Source organism: Ipomoea triloba, chromosome 2 (assembly GCF_003576645.1).
Source record: "Ipomoea triloba cultivar NCNSP0323 chromosome 2, ASM357664v1".
Classification (NCBI taxonomy): domain Eukaryota; kingdom Viridiplantae; phylum Streptophyta; class Magnoliopsida; order Solanales; family Convolvulaceae; genus Ipomoea; species Ipomoea triloba.
The window spans coordinates 858,455-875,825 of record NC_044917.1 but is presented as its reverse complement, the minus strand read 5'-3'; the positions used below and the strand labels follow the sequence as shown (position 1 = coordinate 875,825).

At 37.2% G+C, this 17,371-nt stretch overlaps 3 protein-coding genes across 3 annotated transcripts; all 3 read right to left on the bottom strand.

The window, feature by feature from the left end:
• Window positions 1–681: 681 nt before the first annotated feature.
• On the bottom strand, window positions 682–3,914 carry LOC116007628 (glyoxylate/succinic semialdehyde reductase 2, chloroplastic). Its single transcript, XM_031248350.1, has 12 exons — window positions 3,629–3,914; window positions 3,324–3,402; window positions 3,132–3,197; window positions 2,852–2,927; window positions 2,712–2,767; window positions 2,534–2,618; window positions 2,316–2,376; window positions 2,104–2,156; window positions 1,942–2,012; window positions 1,759–1,831; window positions 1,138–1,242; window positions 682–1,043 (listed from the first exon to the last, which is right to left on the bottom strand). The coding sequence occupies exons 1-12, from the start codon at window positions 3,816–3,818 to the stop codon at window positions 873–875; spliced, it is 1,086 nt and encodes a 361-aa protein (XP_031104210.1). The 5' UTR covers window positions 3,819–3,914; the 3' UTR covers window positions 682–872.
• A 271-nt stretch (window positions 3,915–4,185) lies between these two features.
• Window positions 4,186–7,583, bottom strand: LOC116010334 (heterogeneous nuclear ribonucleoprotein 1-like). The gene is made up of 7 exons (XM_031249695.1): window positions 7,460–7,583; window positions 7,064–7,317; window positions 6,730–6,770; window positions 5,696–5,859; window positions 5,477–5,579; window positions 5,225–5,394; window positions 4,186–5,138 (listed from the first exon to the last, which is right to left on the bottom strand). The coding sequence occupies exons 2-7, from the start codon at window positions 7,279–7,281 to the stop codon at window positions 4,557–4,559; spliced, it is 1,278 nt and encodes a 425-aa protein (XP_031105555.1). The 5' UTR covers window positions 7,282–7,317; window positions 7,460–7,583; the 3' UTR covers window positions 4,186–4,556.
• Window positions 7,584–8,045: 462 nt separating this feature from the next.
• Window positions 8,046–11,536, bottom strand: LOC116010668 (beta-fructofuranosidase, insoluble isoenzyme CWINV1-like). Its single transcript, XM_031250164.1, has 7 exons — window positions 11,312–11,536; window positions 10,965–10,973; window positions 9,900–10,762; window positions 9,383–9,541; window positions 9,056–9,300; window positions 8,532–8,622; window positions 8,046–8,438 (listed from the first exon to the last, which is right to left on the bottom strand). Exons 1-7 carry the CDS (start codon window positions 11,490–11,492, stop codon window positions 8,259–8,261), a joined length of 1,728 nt encoding a protein of 575 aa, XP_031106024.1. The 5' UTR covers window positions 11,493–11,536; the 3' UTR covers window positions 8,046–8,258.
• Between the last annotated feature and the right edge of the window lie 5,835 nt (window positions 11,537–17,371).

Below are 17,371 nucleotides of genomic sequence, written 5' to 3'. Positions count from 1 at the left end.
AACGAACAGTAGAGGAAGAAATGATGATGATTTACCCACTCGCGCATGGAATTGCGTGTGTTACACGAAGACTTCTCCTCCATTTATTCCTTACTCCTTTAAAAAATATTTTTTTAAGTGATTTTTGCAAATATTATTCTGAGCCGAAAAAAGTATGACTCTAATTCAGGACTCTTTACTATGCAAAATGTAAAAATCCGACGATGGATGGGAGTTGATAAATTTTGAGCAGACGTGCACACCACGCACTGGAGGAGGAGTGTGAATCAATCTCCATCCCACCATTCCCGGAAATTTTTGTATTTTTTAAGGAGCAGAAAATGTCAGCCAATTGACACGTGGCTATCTTAAATGCTGGACCCCACTTCCTACCCCATGATTGCAGACAATATTTTCTTTGTTTTTTTATACTACAAGTGATATCTATAGTCTATAGAATGAAATTAATTCAGTAAAATCTTTTTCCGTAAAAACTTGTTATTCGAACCCGCAAAAAATCACAAACAGATAAATCATTTTAGATTGCTCATACCCGATCTGTTCAAATCAAGAAGGTCAATAGACTGCTCCAACTAAAATCAAATTTGGAACTTGATGATTACCAACCGACAAAGGAGGACATCACCTCTAAATTATGTAAAGTTTCTTTTGAGAGCTGACAAGTTTTAAGAACATGGATAATTTGCAGGGGGGAATCATTGAATCAAGAATATAGCAGAAGACTTTATTGTACAACCTCCATGAATGAGTTAATTATAAGGTTATAAGCTCTCAGTAGGCTCAAGATCAAGTATTCTTTTGTGCATTGTACAGATATACAGCAATCAAGCTAGTAACAGGATCAAAAGAAGTTGAAAGAGAGAGCTCTGATTCTAGTTTTCTGTTTTCTCTTGTAGTTTTACTTTCAGGGCTTCGATTACTGCAGAGAAGTCCTGATCGCTCAGACCGTGTGATTTCGCTACCTTGTAAAGCTCATTTGCAGCGGCTGCAATGGGAGTAGGTTGGGAAACCGACTCAGCCAACCCGAGAGCTAGCCGGAGATCCTGATGGAACGAACAGGGAAGACCGTCTGTCAGGAAAAATTTTCACCTTCGATTTGCATGCCAATATAGCTAACATTCTTTGAAGGATACAAACCTTTTGCTGGTGCTTTAGTGGAAAAGCAGTAGGGTAGAGCGATTTCACCATTGAAGGACCTTTCATTGAGTACATCGGTGCATTGATGGCGCCTTGTGAGATAACCTGTGCATAAACGAGGTGACTGTCAGAATATGTGTGTGTGTGTGTGTCTGAGGTTGTTCATAACCAATTGTTATACCATGGACCAGGGTTCATATTGCAGTGTGAACCCTGATACAAAAATTCAATATCTTCAGTTAACACATTCTGTACTTACAGGCTACCGTGAACAGCTTTTATACATGTAAACAAATAACTTGATAATTGCTGACACATAATATGATAGCTACAGGTACTTACTGGAGGTACAGAATATGTCAACTATAGATAAGAATCTATGAAACCACCCCAAAAGATGACAAATTTCCCAAATTTGAGGATAATCGGTTCACCATTATGGAAATTCCAAACTGTTATGCTTAGATAATTCTCGATATTTTGCTTTCATATGACTGAAACCATAGACAGCAGTTTTCATGATCATACACAGGTACAAAATTTTTGCGACTATTATTTTATGAGACCAGCTGCAAAAGAAATAACACTTGTCGAGAAGCTAGTGTTGCGAAAAGGAAATACCTCGACTAGTACGCTGGGATCTAGTCCTACTTTCTCGCTGAGAATCAATCCTTCGGAAAAGGATGCCATCATACTGCAATTTTAAGAAGGTAGAAGGGCTTTGCTTATATACGATACAGAAATTCATGTAGGAAAAAAAAATTCGTATTTTCTTTATTCAAAATAAATTTGATATCCATGAACCTTCCCATGATCATATTTACAACCAATTTCATTGCTGCTCCATTACCAACTTCACCGAGGTAAAATCTAGACTGGAAATTGGAAGCGGCAAATAAGAATGTAAGAGACAATGTTTTGGAGAAATTAAGAGATTTCACCATTTAGTGAAAGGCCAAAAAACACCTTCCCCATCACATCTAACTCTGATGCAACCATATCATACAGCGATCTGTCACCTGAAAGATCATCGTTTGATTTCATTTGTGTTTCCTTTCCATACTCGGGGACTTGAAATCGGAACTAAAAGTTAACAATATAAAAGGCATGCATGCATTTAGATAAGAAATATCGTCGCATTGACGTAAATGAACGCATGCATTACGGGAATGTGTTACCTGCAGTAAGAAATATCAGCTGCCCATCCTCGGCTGGCTTTTTAGAGCCTGAAACTGGAGCCTGTTCAAAGCATGATGCAGATAAGATTCGAATAATAATTTTAAAATTTTATTTATTTACTTTTTTGGAGTGGAGATTGCTTATGGAACAATGCAAATATCAACTTCATTCTCATGTTTAATTTCAACGGAAGTGGAAATGTACGTTTTGAACTCACCTCCAAAAATAGAGCTCCAGTAGCTTTAATGTGCTTATTGATGAGTTTAGAAGTGGAACCGTCAACTGTAGAGACATCGACATAACTGCAATTCCCCGTACACAATTTAAACTAAATAGTCGTAGGTATGCATATAGTTTGGAAGAAATCATTATCGAACGGGAACAACAAAAGATACCCTTTTCCCGGACTGAGTCCACTTGCAGCACCATGTTTTCCACAAGCAACATCCACCTGATAAACGCTCTTATTGTAACTACCCACTACACACACAACACAACACAAGGCAAGGCAAGCAAATCAACGAAACAAACTCACTGCACTTTCGGGATCAGCAAGCATTGCAAAAGTGAAATCACAGGATGCTGTCACTTCCTCGGGCAAAGACTTATATCTGCAGAAGGATTCTCTCTTTATTGTCCACTAAAAAGCATGGAAAACAAGCCAACAAGGATATGTACAACATTGAAGCTACCCGAAAACAAACAAACATTAAAACATCAAGCAAGTGTTTCTAGTTCTGGAATTGAGTTTTTTCACACCAAATATACATTTCAGATAATCAGAGTACATATCACACCATATATGGAGCACTTACTTTGCACCCAAGGAGATGAGAGGATCACATTTACTCTTTGTCCTATTCCAAACTGTCACATCACATCTGCAACAAGTAAATTGAGGTTGGATAGCTTAGATTGTAATAGTTCCAACTTACAATAAAGAGGAATGGCTATGCAGAGAAGAAGAAGTTGTTCAGCATTGGAAAAGAAAAGAAGTGAAGACATACCCAGCTTTAATAAGATTTTGTGCCATTGGGGAACCCATGATTCCAAGGCCCAGAAAGCCAATACGTTTTGGAGACTCATCTGCCAGAGACAAAATAAAACATGAGTTAGAACGAAGCTAAGGAATGATGCATTTGCCAAAATCCAATAAATGTTTGATCACCGGGTAGCAATTGTTAAACCCCACACTCCAATTTACATAAAGATAGAATCTTGATTGGGCAATTGTGGTTCGCATCGTACGTACAATGCCCCAAATTGGGAAGAGAGAGGAACAAAACTCGAAATGGAAGAAAAAAGAGTGTACCTTTGGGTGTTTGAGAAGAGAAAGCCTTGAAGGAGACGAAGAATTGAGGTTTGGGTGAGAGAGAAGATGTGCTGAAGCGAGTGGGCAGTGGAGGGCAGAAGGTTGAGCAGCTTGCCATGGTTCTAGTGTTTGAAATTGAGAGGATGCAATTGGATTTGGATACCACCTTGTCCATCAACACCTTTGCCATTCTCTCCTCAGTCCTCTTCTTTTTGTCCTTTTCTCTCTAACGATTGCAGGATGCCAGGAAATGGGCTCCCCCCTTACTCCCAATCCTAACCTAACCACTGGGTTTATTTCTTTCTTTATTGTCACCATTCTTGCATAAATCATTATCTTTATTGTCACCATTCTTGCATAAATCATTACCCTAGACCGTGGTGATTTTCCTCTTAAACTATCGGCTATATATGTAATCATGCTTGTCACTCTCAGATAGAATGATAGATAAATTCATTCCAAATGAATCACCGCGAGAATATTAACAAGAGTTAAATTTGTAACTTTCTAATACAAAATTATGAAATCGTCTTTAATTGAGGATTGTGTTGGCACACTTTAAGTAAAATGACACAGATAAGGAACAAAATATGATACAAGACAAAATGTCGGATGTAAATACATCATTTGAATCCCAAAAAAGAAACCCTACACTATCTAAAACACTGCAATCTCATATCAAAATAACTAGAAGGGCTGCCAAGAGGAAAAAAGGGAGTGTATTATGCAATCCACAAATGGCAACTTAAAACATATTCTAGGACGGTACAATTGCTGCACTCACCCAAAATCATGACACTAATAATACATCCTGAAGAGGTTAGGCAAAACCAAATATGGAACTCGTCTCAATCAAAATCATATAAACCCCCCACATTAAAATTTTTTAAACAAAGGCTTAAAACACGTAGCCAACAGATGGTCGGTCTCACTTCCGGTAAGGATGGAACCTTCCGGCAGCTGCACCCTCGTTTCCGTAAACATTGCCCCCGTAACCTTTGGCACCGCCGTATGCAGTGTCATTACCGCTGCTTCCGTGGACTTCGCCCCCATCGTATTCACCGTCACCGCCTACGCTGCCATAGCCTTTTGCACCACCGTGCCCTGTATTGGCGTATCCTTTACCAGCACCTGCAGCAGCGTACCCACTCGAACCACCATAATTACCAGGAATTACATAGCTGTTGCCACTGTATCCAGCAGCAGCAGCAGCACCGTACATGGATCCACCAAATCCATATCCATAACCATACCCGCCATATCCACCGTAGAATCCTGCAGAACCCATTCCGTAATTCCCAGCGTAGTTTCCATAAGGACCATAGTTGCCGTATCCATCATAACCACCACCATATCCCTTGCGCATTTTCCCGCCATATCCACCGCCAAAATCCTCTGCATCACCGTTCACATTGCCATATGAGTGCATGTTACTGTTGCCACGATGCATCCTGCTTTCACTTGCACGATCTCCACCAGCTCGCTTTGGTTCAGCCCTCTTAATTTCAACCTGAGACAAGTATAAAAGTGTAAAATTCATTTCCTTCCCACAAAAGTTGAAGACATCACTACCAACAACAGTATGAGATGACTCACTTGTTTTCCATTAAGTTCGTGCATGCGGCCATCAGATAGAACCTTCTGAACAGCATCTTCACTCTCAAAAGTTACAAAGCCAAAGCCTCGGGACCGACCAGTGTTGTGATCCAGCATAATTTGATGCTCCACAACACTTCCATAGGAAGAGAAGTATTCCTTCATTTCATCTGCAATAATTCAATTTGGATATAACAATATGCTTTAAATTGCAGATATTGAAGAAAATATAAACACCTGCCATGCACCTACCTTCAGTAAGAGTTGGTGGAATACCACCAACAAATATTTTCTTTGTTTTTGACACTCTTCTGAATGGAGTGTCCTCCCTTGGTACTGTCCTCTTCACTTCCACCTGAGTAAAAAATAAGCATATATTATTGTGTGCGAGTGTTATCCTCTAATGAGAAGAAAAGTCAATAAAAAAAATTGGATGCTATGTGATACTTATCAAAGATAAGACAATCCTACCACTCTGCCATCAATTACGTGTTCTTCCTGTAACACCTGATTTGCAACTTCTGGATCAGCAAATGTAACGAATCCAAAACCTCGTGGTCGTCCAGAGACCTTATCCATCATTATTACAGAATCAATTACATCTCCGTACTTGCTGAAATACCTGTTAAAACATTCTGGAAAAGAGAATACCAAATACAAGTAAGACTTCGGAAAGGACTGTGTTGTACATATAGGATCCTCATCCTTACATCTAATAAATATGATCAAAGAGCAATTTGCAAGAATATGCCACTATTATAATAAGAGACAGAGTACTCATCCACCCACCAAACCTCAAAGTCTGTTAAAATGCATGCAAATAAATACAAATTTCTATGCCCATATGTGCTTGCCCAGTACAAGAACAGTCATATATTTTTCTGTTGACTGTTTCTATCCAGTTCCTCCTTAATCAATAAATTTGAAAATCACTTTAAGCAAAATCTTATATAACGGTTAGAATACAGAACATAAGGGGAAAAAAACACAAGGTTTCTTCATGGTACAAAACCAAGCCCACCTATCCCTTAGATAAAAGGGAAAACAGCTTCTTGAATCTTGACCAATAAACTCATAATCTAAAATGAATTTACACTAACTTCAATAGTTAAGCATATTAGGCTATTACCCAAGTTACATCAATGTAGTATGCAAGTACTTTGAATCTGAACATTAACTAGGTATGTAAAAAAATCGCAGTCTTGAAACAACAACCAAAAAGGTTGCAAGTAGTTTTACTCATTAGATGTATGTAATTACTGTAAAAAGCACCCAGAAGAAGAAGAAGAGAGCAAATTTTCATAATCTACTTTAACAAATGTATACCCAAAAATGTACCACCTCTAAACTGTTTCCAGTGGTTTGAAGATGGCAACAGGCTATACTAACATTTAACTACAAGAAATTTGAACTTTAGAGTAGAGCAATTGTTTCTAAATAAACAATGAATTTAATTCTGCATTTACACATACTATAACAAAGCAAATTAGTACGGATAGAAATACCTTCAGATGTCTCCCAAGCAATGCCTCCAACAAATAGCTTTCTATCACACAAGAAAAACCATCAGTAATCGTAAAGCTCATCATACGGGCGTCATATTTGTTCGTGAGTGGCAAGTGCACGAGAAGGAAGGGACTCGACATAAATACAATATCTAAACATCAAATCTTTTTGGTACATATATATCTAAAAGAAAAAAATCAATGTCTACTGAACAATTCGGAAAGAATTCAGAACTAATGAAGCGCGAATTCAATTCCAGAACGAGAAACCTAACCCTACAAGGCAGTGGAAGGGGCTAACACGCTAAGAATAATAAGCTACAACAAAACTAACCCTGCCGAAGGAGAAGAATCATCGATTGAATGCTTTAATTCGTGGCCTGCGCTACTACCGTCTAGGTTACGAATGGGCGGTTCTAAATCTCCTCCGCCACCGCCACCGCTTCTTGAAAACAGCTCTTGTCGGTTTTCTTCGTCATACTGAAGATCACCTTCCCCCGTGTCGCCGCCGTAATAAGCGACGTCGTTTTGTTCGGCAACACCGTAATCCATAATTTTCAGACTAAACTCTTTGCCTACCTATCAGACCTGCAAACGAATAGGAGATTATGTTCGACTAAACCTATAACTTTACCTTGGCTGCCAAAATTACTGTGTTGTGTAATCATCTCTTTTATGTTGCTTTTTTGGTGGGTTTTAAACCCTAGAGAAGAGGGAACCCTAGAAAAACCTGAGAAATTTGAGTGCCCTAGCTAGCCTAGCTTTTTTTGCGGTGGAGATGAAGAACAAATTGCCGCCGCGTTACGGAAACAGGGACAGATGTTTTGCCGAACAATATCTCCCTAACATTTCTACTCGTAAAAATACGACAATCGCCTAATGGGCCCATGCATTACTGCCGGAATCCGATTCCTTTTATGTCTACTCATTGGGCCAAGCCCTAAACCCCAATTCATACCCATAGTGGGTTTCTTATCCTACTCGATATGGACGGCCCAATACCAATATAAGTTTATTTTTTAAATTTTTCAAACAATTAACTTGGTCATAAGGCTGTGGTCTAGTGGCACCCAATTGCACTCTTATATCGATATTGATTTTTTTTGCTTCAGTAGGTTGAGAAAGTAGTTATGAATATTGTAACAGGGTCAGTTTGAATGGTGAATACTTTGAGAAAATAGTTATGAATATATATTACATTGTAACAAATCATCTTCAGAACATTAATATCCAATATTTTTGTTCATGTGGAACTTGAAACTGATTTGCAAGGTCATCTATAAGATAAATCGTCGTTCATATCCAAGAATACTATATGTAATGAAATGATGAGTACATGCTTTCTTCATCATCAATGTTTATATTATTACTCCATTTTTTTTTTTGGTGAGAATATTATTACTCCATACTTTCATAAGTTACATTAAAAATAAAGCACGACATAAAATTGTAATCATCACCGGATCCGACAACCTAATTTATTTATTTAGATGATGCATTATTTGTCCTTGGTAACAAATATTGAGGAGTCAATTGATGGTTGGTTTTTTCATGGACCAAGCAGTCAACTTGGAGAGCTTAATGCTGTGGACTCCATTATTGAATGCATACAAGTGTGCCTTCCCACCAATAGCCTTTGTGGGATAAACCCTTGAAGTAATGCAAACCTTTCCTTTTGCTCCAAAGCTCTCCACCATGGAGTGGTCAATCTGCAACATCAACAGTGTCATGAAAACACTCATAATCAAACAACCTTAACTAATGCTCCTTTCAGAACAGTGAAGAGAGAGAGAGAGAATGACCAAGATCCTGAGTGATATTTCTTCTTGCATAGGATTTACATCCACAAATGCACCATAGCTAGTCTTATCTGTCTTCTTGTCTAGTGAAGACCTGCAGAACATGCCAAACACAATAATACACTTAGAGCACGACAAAACGGACAACCCTAACCAAGTTGGTCAAATTATTGACTTTGTAACTACAATGTTACAAGTTCGACTCCAGTCAATGCAGTCTATTGGCCGACCTTTTTGATTTGAGTGAGTTAACTATAGAAAACCTAGACTAGTTTACCGTTCTGGATTAAGTTCACAAAGCAGGAGTATAGAAAACCTAGATTGGTTTACCATTCTGAATTAGGGTCACAAGGAAGGAGTATAGAAAACCTAGATTGATTTATCATTATGGATTAGGGTCACAAGGGAAGAGTATGAAAACCCAATATTGGTTTACCATTCTGGGTTAGGGTTACAAGGCAGGAGTGGCGGGTGGGTTTACCATCAAATCACTCAAAAAGAATACGACAAAACTGAAATGTATAGACCTGGTTTGATCACTGCACATGAGCACGACAGGATTATTGTTGTTTCCCTTGAAGACTCTGAAGAACACTGCTGTGTATTCTTGCCTGTTTTGAGAAGCCAAAACCTTCAACCCAAATGGGCCTATTCCTCCTCGTACTGATGCCCCCTTCTGGCTGCATAACACTTGAGGGTCTTCCCTCCATCTTTCCTCCATTTTTTCTGCCTTCCCAAACTCCATTATCTTAAAGGTAACCTCCACATCCGCCTGTCATACATAAATCTTGTAATATATGTATATACAGTTTATAATTCGGAGTATAATTAATAATGATTAGAATTATATATACCTGTGCGGCACTGATTCCTGAAACTTCAGATACAGATCCTTTCTTGAGCATGGTACTGGGCATCTCAACCTTATTTGAACGTAGCTTTTCTAGTTCTTGAACTGGCCATTGAACCAGCTGTTTTCCAGTTTTATCAAGCCAAACAGTTCTTGGAATTCCCTGGAAAAGAAGATGGCAGGGGTGTTTGGTAAATAGCTGTTAATGAGTTTGACTAGTTAAATAGATGTTTTATAATTAGTTATTAGTAATTAATTAAATGAAAAGAATTAAATTGGACGAACTCAACCAAATTAATCACAATCTTAGTTTAATAACCACAAAATTCTAAGTTTGACTATCAGATCATGTTATTGGCTTTACTGGTTTGAGTTAATCAATTATGAAAATCTAAGCTGGTTATGCATTGTGGTTCTTTGCCAAGTAGACTCACAATCTATAATTTATTGATTGCACATCTTTGAGTAGTGATTACGGGTTTCACTTGTAATTTAAAAAAAAAATATAAGAATTAAATTACCTGAACTCCAGACCATCCTTGTTTAACATATTCAGTGTCGATCAAGGATTCATTAATCCAACCCCAAAGAATTCTCCTTCTCTTTAAGCTGTCATAAAACGTCTTGGAGGCATAAAACTTCCCATAATCATATCTTAACCCGGAGTCGTTATCCACGGATCCCTTATCCGGGATATACTTATCCCTGGCATGATCGTACGTTCCAATCGTGTAGTAATCATGCTTAGACTCATCCAGGCTAATTTTCAACACATGTTTGATCCTGGAACCAACTAAGGACGTGTCCAGGCCGGTTGGGTTAGTAGAAACGGGATAAAAGTCGGGACACTCCCACATTCCCGAACCCTCAGCTGAATGAAGAGGGCGTTTGGCTTGGACCCAGCGAACGAAATCCTTACTCCTGTACAGGATAGCTAATCCCCGGCGCTCAACTTTGCTCCCGATTAGGATTCTCCAATTCCCGTCAGGGCCTCGCCAGGCGGTGGTGGGGTCCCTAAACGACGTCGCATTGATCTTGTTGTAATGGTTTGGCGAGATTAGTGGATTCCGGGGCGATTTTACCCATTCTTGGAGGTACGGGTCGGATGGGTTTTTGGGCACGGCCAAGTTCTGGACCTGCCGGTTTCTTGAATCCACGCCGGTGTAGAGCAACGCCGGCAAGCCGTTCGGAAGAATTGTTGCCGAGCCGGACCATGCGCCGTTGATATCAGCCGCCGGCTGGGATGGGGAGAGTGCTGGGATATGAGCTCTCCAGTTTAGTAGGTCTTTTGAAGTAGAGTGTCCCCATGATATCTTGCCAAAACTTGCACCTTTTGGGTTGTATTGGTAGAAGAAATGGTACACTCCTTTATAAACCATAGGCCCTAAAAAACACACCAAAATGATGTAAACAAGTGCAAAATAGGACTTCATGAGATCAGAGTCTCGGTGAAGGCGATATTGATTCTATGTACTTGAACATGTTGAAAAAGTATAAATGAACATATACTACAATGTAATAGAGTCAGTAGTACTAAAAAAAAAGTGCAAAATAACTATTGAGTGTCAATAACTACAAAAACTCACCATTAGGATCTGCAAATGTATAATACATCGAGTTTTCAGTTGACAAAGGAACGCGCATGTGGCACATTACATGCATAAAAAGGAAACATTTTCAATTAGCAATGTTATGGTATAATTGCAAGAAAAGACAATAAAAACAATATATATTTTGATTTACGGGAAACCCTACAGCAACCCGAAGGTGTACTCTGGGTGAAACCCGTGTTGTGACCCTAGCCAGCAAAAACTCAAAAGAATGTAAACCAGTTTAAGTTACCCAAAACTGACTGATTCAAACTAAAAAAGTTAAATATATACTCAATTAGATCATTAATTATTCGTAGGTTTAGATGACAAATAGAGTGTACCATTCATCCAATTCCTAGAAGGTTGGAAATGAAAAGAGGTTCTATACGTATGGTTGGGGAAAAGTGGTTGGAGAGCTTCAAGGTTTTGTAGAACAATGTGTGAGGCTTGGGTTTCAACACCTCCATAGACTAACAAGAGGAAAGAAATGGATAATAGCCAAAGGCTAGAGGTAGCACCCATGTTTATGTAGTTAGTATAGCTATGTGAGGGGGTGATGAAGAGAAGGCAACATATTGATCCCCTATTTATAGCTAGTCTAGGCAAGTGAATAATGCCTTAGCTAGGTGACTAGGTCAGGCTTTCAAAGAGTCAAAAATGGCTAACAAATTAAAGTAACAAGTAATAATAACAAAACAACTTTGAGTAAATATATATATATCTTTCATATTTCTAGTTGATAAGATTTTGAACTACTTCAAGATTAACCGTAATAAGCAAAGGACAAAAAGTTAGAATTAATTATACACATACTCCTTACTTCTTTAGATATCATGCGTGACAAATGGTGAATAGTGAAGAAAAAGAGATCGGACATATATAATAATTTTGAGTCTCTTGTGTCAGACCGCTTATCTGTGAGACGAGTTAGGTTAAGATTGAAATGTAATACTATTCCGGAATAAAGTATTTTGTATCATATTAACTTGTTTTCTTAATCCTAAACTTTGTGTTTGTCACTTTATCGAGTGGACTCACTTAAAATTATTGATATTTTAAAATTAAAATTATAAGCTTTTGATTTTAATAAATTAATGAAGATACACCAATAAATATAAACTTATACATCATTTGATCAAGAAAAAAGGATCAAATAGACCTTCAAACTATAAGCAAAAAACGTAATTAGGTCATGAAACTATAAAATGTTCCAATTAGAGACCTCTCAACTCCTCAATTTGATACAATTTAGCAAATAGTTCGCCAATGCAATTAGGTCATCAATTGGTCATTAAACTGAAGGTGGTAATTGATAAAATATTACCACAATCCAAATTACAACTAACATTATTTTAGATATTTTTTGTCTGATCACAGATTTTTCCATGCAGTCACACATTGAACTTAGTCCTATTCGTACCGAAAGAGGCTTGCACCTCTTATATATACATGTACCAAATAGGATGTCATAGGTTCGAATTTCAACGGGGCACAGACTTTTTGTGCTTTAATAGGTTTAGAAAGTATGTATGAACATATAAGTTGTAATAGAGTCAGTACTACTCAAAAAAAATCATAAGTTTGATGCAGCAATGCAGCGTAGTACCTTTGTATTGGAGGGGTACGGCATCCGTCATTTCCATTGAAGGTGGAAATTGGGAAGAGAACAACTCATCAATTCATCATCAATATGGCAGTCTAGGCAACCACTATGTTTTTCACATTAGAAGAAAGTTTGTTTTTTGTGTGTTTATAATATTTTTGTTACTATTATAGTATTAGGCACATACACATGTTTTCCATCTTTTTTCTGTTATTTTATGATTCTTAACGACACACACCCTATTTTCATGCAAAAACTTTATTATTGTAATGATCGCTACTTAAATGTGTACTTCGGGTGAAGCTGCCTAATAACTCTAGTCGGTAATGATTGCAAGGAGATTAACCAACTTAAGTTACACATATCGATTCAAACCTATTGGCCAATAATGCCAATAGGTGGTTTCTTTAGGGATTCAAGTTTTTCACTAAAATTTCTGCCAAACAAATCAAAATCTGAGATTTTTTGGGATAATGAGAAAAACCTGCAACTGTTTTTTGATATTTTTTCTTTTGTCTAATGCCTTCCCACGTATCTTGCTTTTTTAATTTCTTTTTTGATGTTTCTGTGTCAGCTCTATTCCCTTTGTCTGATCGATATTGTGATTCATCTTTATGTTTCGGATTCTTCTGTTTTTTTGTTTTTTGTTTTTTTTTCTGTATGTTTTTTTTTAAGTTGTTAATTTTGAGATAGAAGTATTTCCGTTTTGATTGACAAAATGAAAGTTAACTCCATGTTTGGTTTCTTAGTTTGTATCTGAGTTCCACTTCCTATGCAATTGTTACATCATGCTTATCAAAAAGTTATTTATTATTATGGAATCTTGATCGAAATCCAACTCTTAGTTTTTTTTTTTGGTGTACCCAGGGTTTCATCGTCGAATACAACTAATCCCCTTACTGAGAATTGTAGATACCTCTTTGTGTGGAGATTTAAGCAGTCAATAAGCGGGCTGCTAACTCAAATAATGCAATATCGGAGATGGACTCTACAAATACCTAATGGCCAATGCGGAATGAACCTTTTTGGGGTGACAGTTGGCCACATGATAAATCATGTTCCAATGTAATAGCCCGCAACCCACACAAGAGATATATATAATCACATTAGAAAAATCTTGTGCAACAGGCTTGACCATGAGAATGATGGCCAGAATCGAATTTGTAACTTTCCATTATAAGAACCAACTCCACCCACTCGACCATCCATTTCGACGCAAAGCGGAATGAACCTTGTTTGACCTCTCCCCAACCCTTCCTTCTACATTCCCCCAAGACATATATGCATTATTGAATGATGATTGTGCAAACAATGCTGAGTCTGTTACATACCCAAGTTTAGCAAGTTAGGCTGTAACCAACATTGTTCAATGCTGCCACTTGGTAGGTGCGCTGAGTGTACAAATCATCAGTAGCCCCTCCATTATCACACACCTGCTGTGAAGAATTATGTTACAGATACAATAGTCCTCTGCAATGTCAGCCCTTTGTGAAAGGCATGTGCTTACTACCTATAATGGCTTCCACTAAGGATATTCCTTGTTCAAGTAAAGAAATGACCAAACTCCTCAGTTGCAACTCCTTCTTGGCAGGGCTCATCTCTGGAAAGGCTCTACCTGTGTGGTTTTTTCACAATCAGATATGACAAAGATCTGCAATACGAAAAGCGGGTAGTGTTGGGGACCTGATCGACACATTGTATAATGGTCGGTCTCAACTCAAAGTCTAAGCTGATGACAATCCTCATATGACACTGATGGGTTCAGTGAAGGATGTGTTCTGATATGATCTTTATCAATTGTGAGAGGGTACGTTTATATTTTATATATATGTTCAAGATAATAGTTGTGTTGTCCAACCAAACACAAAACACAGTGAAAGTCTGAGTAGGCCAAATCTGTTTTGGGCCTGACTGATGGTTTTTGGATACATCTTGATCCAAGTTTGACCAACCTGGTTCACTTTCTGAACAGGCCTTGCTCATCCTTGGGTCACATAAAAGTGGGCTTTTCATTTTATGATTTGATGCATTCTGTCAGGCAAATTATACCATTGATCAGGGTCTATTTTGCATTGTAAACCATGGTCCAAAAATAAGTTTCAGATTCTGTTTCTGTAGTTGACACATTCTGTACATGCAGTTGACAGTTTCTGTACATGTAGTTATTATATTATTGTCAGTAATGATCAAGTTATTTGTTTAAATGTACATAAACTACTAATCGTAGGTATAAAATTTTTGTAGCAGGGTTCACAATGCAATATGAACCCTTGCCCATGGTATAATCGATTCATTCGAATATGTAACATATTTAGGGTGAAACTTATCTACACAAACTAGTTTTTGTGGTGTAGTTGAGACCCAAGTTTGTATTAGTTGTTTATGGTGTCAATGATCCATTCATTTTACATAATCTGAAGACCAAATATCTATTCTTCCTACCCAGATTGCTGTATTCTTCTAGCTTTAGAGAATTCTTGAAATCCCTTAAAATGTGCTCAGACACAGACACAGAAACTGCCTGTTTCTGGATTCTTGCTTTGTTGCTTTTCTTCTAACTTATGCAACCTAGGAAGCAACCTTGGAAGGGAATGGGAAATGGTTGTCGGAGAGCAGAGAAAGCTGAAACTGAGACTGTATATGGTAAATGACAAGTCCATTATTGGCTTCCAAACGTGACAAGTTGCAGACTTGTAGTCAACATCATGTAATACTGGTAATCCGGCCAGTTCATGAATGGTTCAAGTGGATTGCTGGACTTTGCAGTTTAATGTGCCCAAATTCTCCCACTTGTGAACAAAAAACTGTGATTTCTGCCCCTAAAGGAGTAGACGAATAGATAGGGAATGACAAGTTTGATTATTGTCATCGTAATTTTTATTGAACCTGTCATACAGGTTTTTTTAATGTTGTTTTTTTTTTTTCGTGATTTGTAGAGTATTAGACTTAAGAACTATTTAGCTAGTGTACACCCGTCAAGTTAGTAGCTACGAGTTTTTCCCCGTGCCCAAAAAAATTTTAAAAATTAAAATTAAAATTCAGTGTGATTAGTCGGTGTCCAAAGGAATTACGTGGCCGCCGCCTTCGTGGCGTTTCCTCTACGACTCTGCTATGCCGACGTGCCATTTTCTAAAGTCAAATTTACAATAATAAGTATGTAGTTTATTTGAATTTGTTATATTTTGATGGAAATATTCGATTCGGTTCAAGTTTTCAAGTTCAAGAAATACGAAGTGAGTCCAGATCAATCGCCCGCTCCTCTTACGGGTGAACCTAATGCGAGGAGGTCGGGTCAACAAGAAGCTCAGTGGTTCCCAAGGCTGTTATAATTGTCTAGGAGATCCCAAATCACACAAGGTGTCGCCCAAAAGCACCGCTGTAGCACCATTGTATAAATAGTTACTTGATTATCTTGTTTAGACACCGATTTTTATCGTTCAAACACTTAATAATTATCATAATTATCTTGTATTTAATAGCAAATTAAATATCATGAATCTCTTGCCATATCCCCACACTCTTCTTGTTCTTAAGTCTTAGCCTTTCATTTGTTCTCCAATCTTAATCGGGCTAATTAATTCTAGTCACCCGAGTTAATTTTCTCCATCGCTTTTCTTTATTCCGAGTTAATAATTCTATATTACCATCAACTCAAAAATAATAAATAAACAGGTAAATCTGTGTGCGCGTGTGGGCATCTAAATTATTGCCTTAATAGTTTAGACGTTGTTAACTTAATATTATTTTAAGATATATATGACACTATATTGACGGTGTAAAAATAGGGATTCAATTCATAGTCGTTGTTAATGAGTATGTTCAAAAGATGGAGCCCATAATTATGGGAATTAGTGAATTGGCAATTCAATCCATAGTGATTTGCAGTATGTTCTAAAATTGAAGTCAACAAGTTAATTATAGGGATTAGTGAATTGGCAGATCAATACATAGTTAACTTGCAGTGATTATATTCTGTATTGACTAATGAGGTCAAGTTGTTAATTATATGAAGATTAGTGAAAAGACAATTCAGTTCAATTAATCATAGTGAGTGTGTGCTTTAGGTGAGGGCCCACTTGGTAATTACAAAGATTAGTGATGAATTGGCAATTCATTTCACAGTGGTTTGTAGTGAGAGTAGGGTCTAAAGTGGGCCCACTACCTATTTTATTTTATTCTTTCCCATTCTTTCTTAAATATTGTTTAAGCCAGTAATTTGAATTAGAGTTAATTCCAGAAATGGTAATTCGACTATTGACTTTTATCAATTTTAGTCCTCGACTTTTAATTTTACCAAAGTTGGTCCCTTAACTATTGATTTTGTACCAATTTTGGTCCTTCCGTTAAATCAATGTTAAATAGGTGTTAAAATTAAGGGCAAAAATGTCAAATCAAATATTTTAACCTTTCTTCTTCCCTTTGTTTCCTCTTTTTTACCATTTTTGCTATCAAATAATTAAAAAAAAACACCTAATACAACAATAAAATATACAATAACACTCCACATCCAATAAGAGAATTTACAAAAAAAATAATAAAAAATATTACAGAGTATATATATTACATTGAAGTAAACAAAAAAAAAACAAAAAAAATTAATTACTTGAAACAATTTAACATAAAATGTAAAAAATAAATATATTGACTCACATTGTTCCCTATATAATCTTGCAATGGAGGAGGGGAAACAAAGTGAAGAAGAAAGGTTAAAATATTTGATTTGACATTTTTGCCATCAATTTTAACACCTATTTAACATTGATTTAACGGAAGGACCAAAATTGGTACAAAATCAATA

Bases quoted from the DNA above. Each gene is read 5' to 3' on its own strand.
- LOC116010668 (XM_031250164.1), bottom strand. From the start codon at position 11,492: ATGGGTGCTACCTCTAGCCTTTGGCTATTATCCATTTCTTTCCTCTTG. The intron at 9,301-9,382 runs GTATATATAATT...TATGTATGACAG, and splicing joins CAGGAATCAGTGCCGCACAG to GCGGATGTGGAGGTTACCTT. The intron at 8,623-9,055 runs GTCTATACATTT...CATGTTCTGCAG, and splicing joins ATGTGCAGTGATCAAACCAG to GTCTTCACTAGACAAGAAGA.
- LOC116007628 (XM_031248350.1), bottom strand. From the start codon at position 3,818: ATGGCAAAGGTGTTGATGGACAAGGTGGTATCCAAATCCAATTGCATC. The intron at 3,198-3,323 runs GTATGTCTTCAC...TACTTGTTGCAG, and splicing joins CAAAATCTTATTAAAGCTGG to ATGTGATGTGACAGTTTGGA. The intron at 1,832-1,941 runs GTTCATGGATAT...TTAAAATTGCAG, and splicing joins GTAAATATGATCATGGGAAG to TATGATGGCATCCTTTTCCG.
- LOC116010334 (XM_031249695.1), bottom strand. From the start codon at position 7,281: ATGGATTACGGTGTTGCCGAACAAAACGACGTCGCTTATTACGGCGGC. The intron at 5,580-5,695 runs GTAGGATTGTCT...TTTTTTACTCAG, and splicing joins ACGTAATTGATGGCAGAGTG to GTGGAAGTGAAGAGGACAGT. The intron at 5,395-5,476 runs GTAGGTGCATGG...GAATTATTGCAG, and splicing joins TCCACCAACTCTTACTGAAG to ATGAAATGAAGGAATACTTC.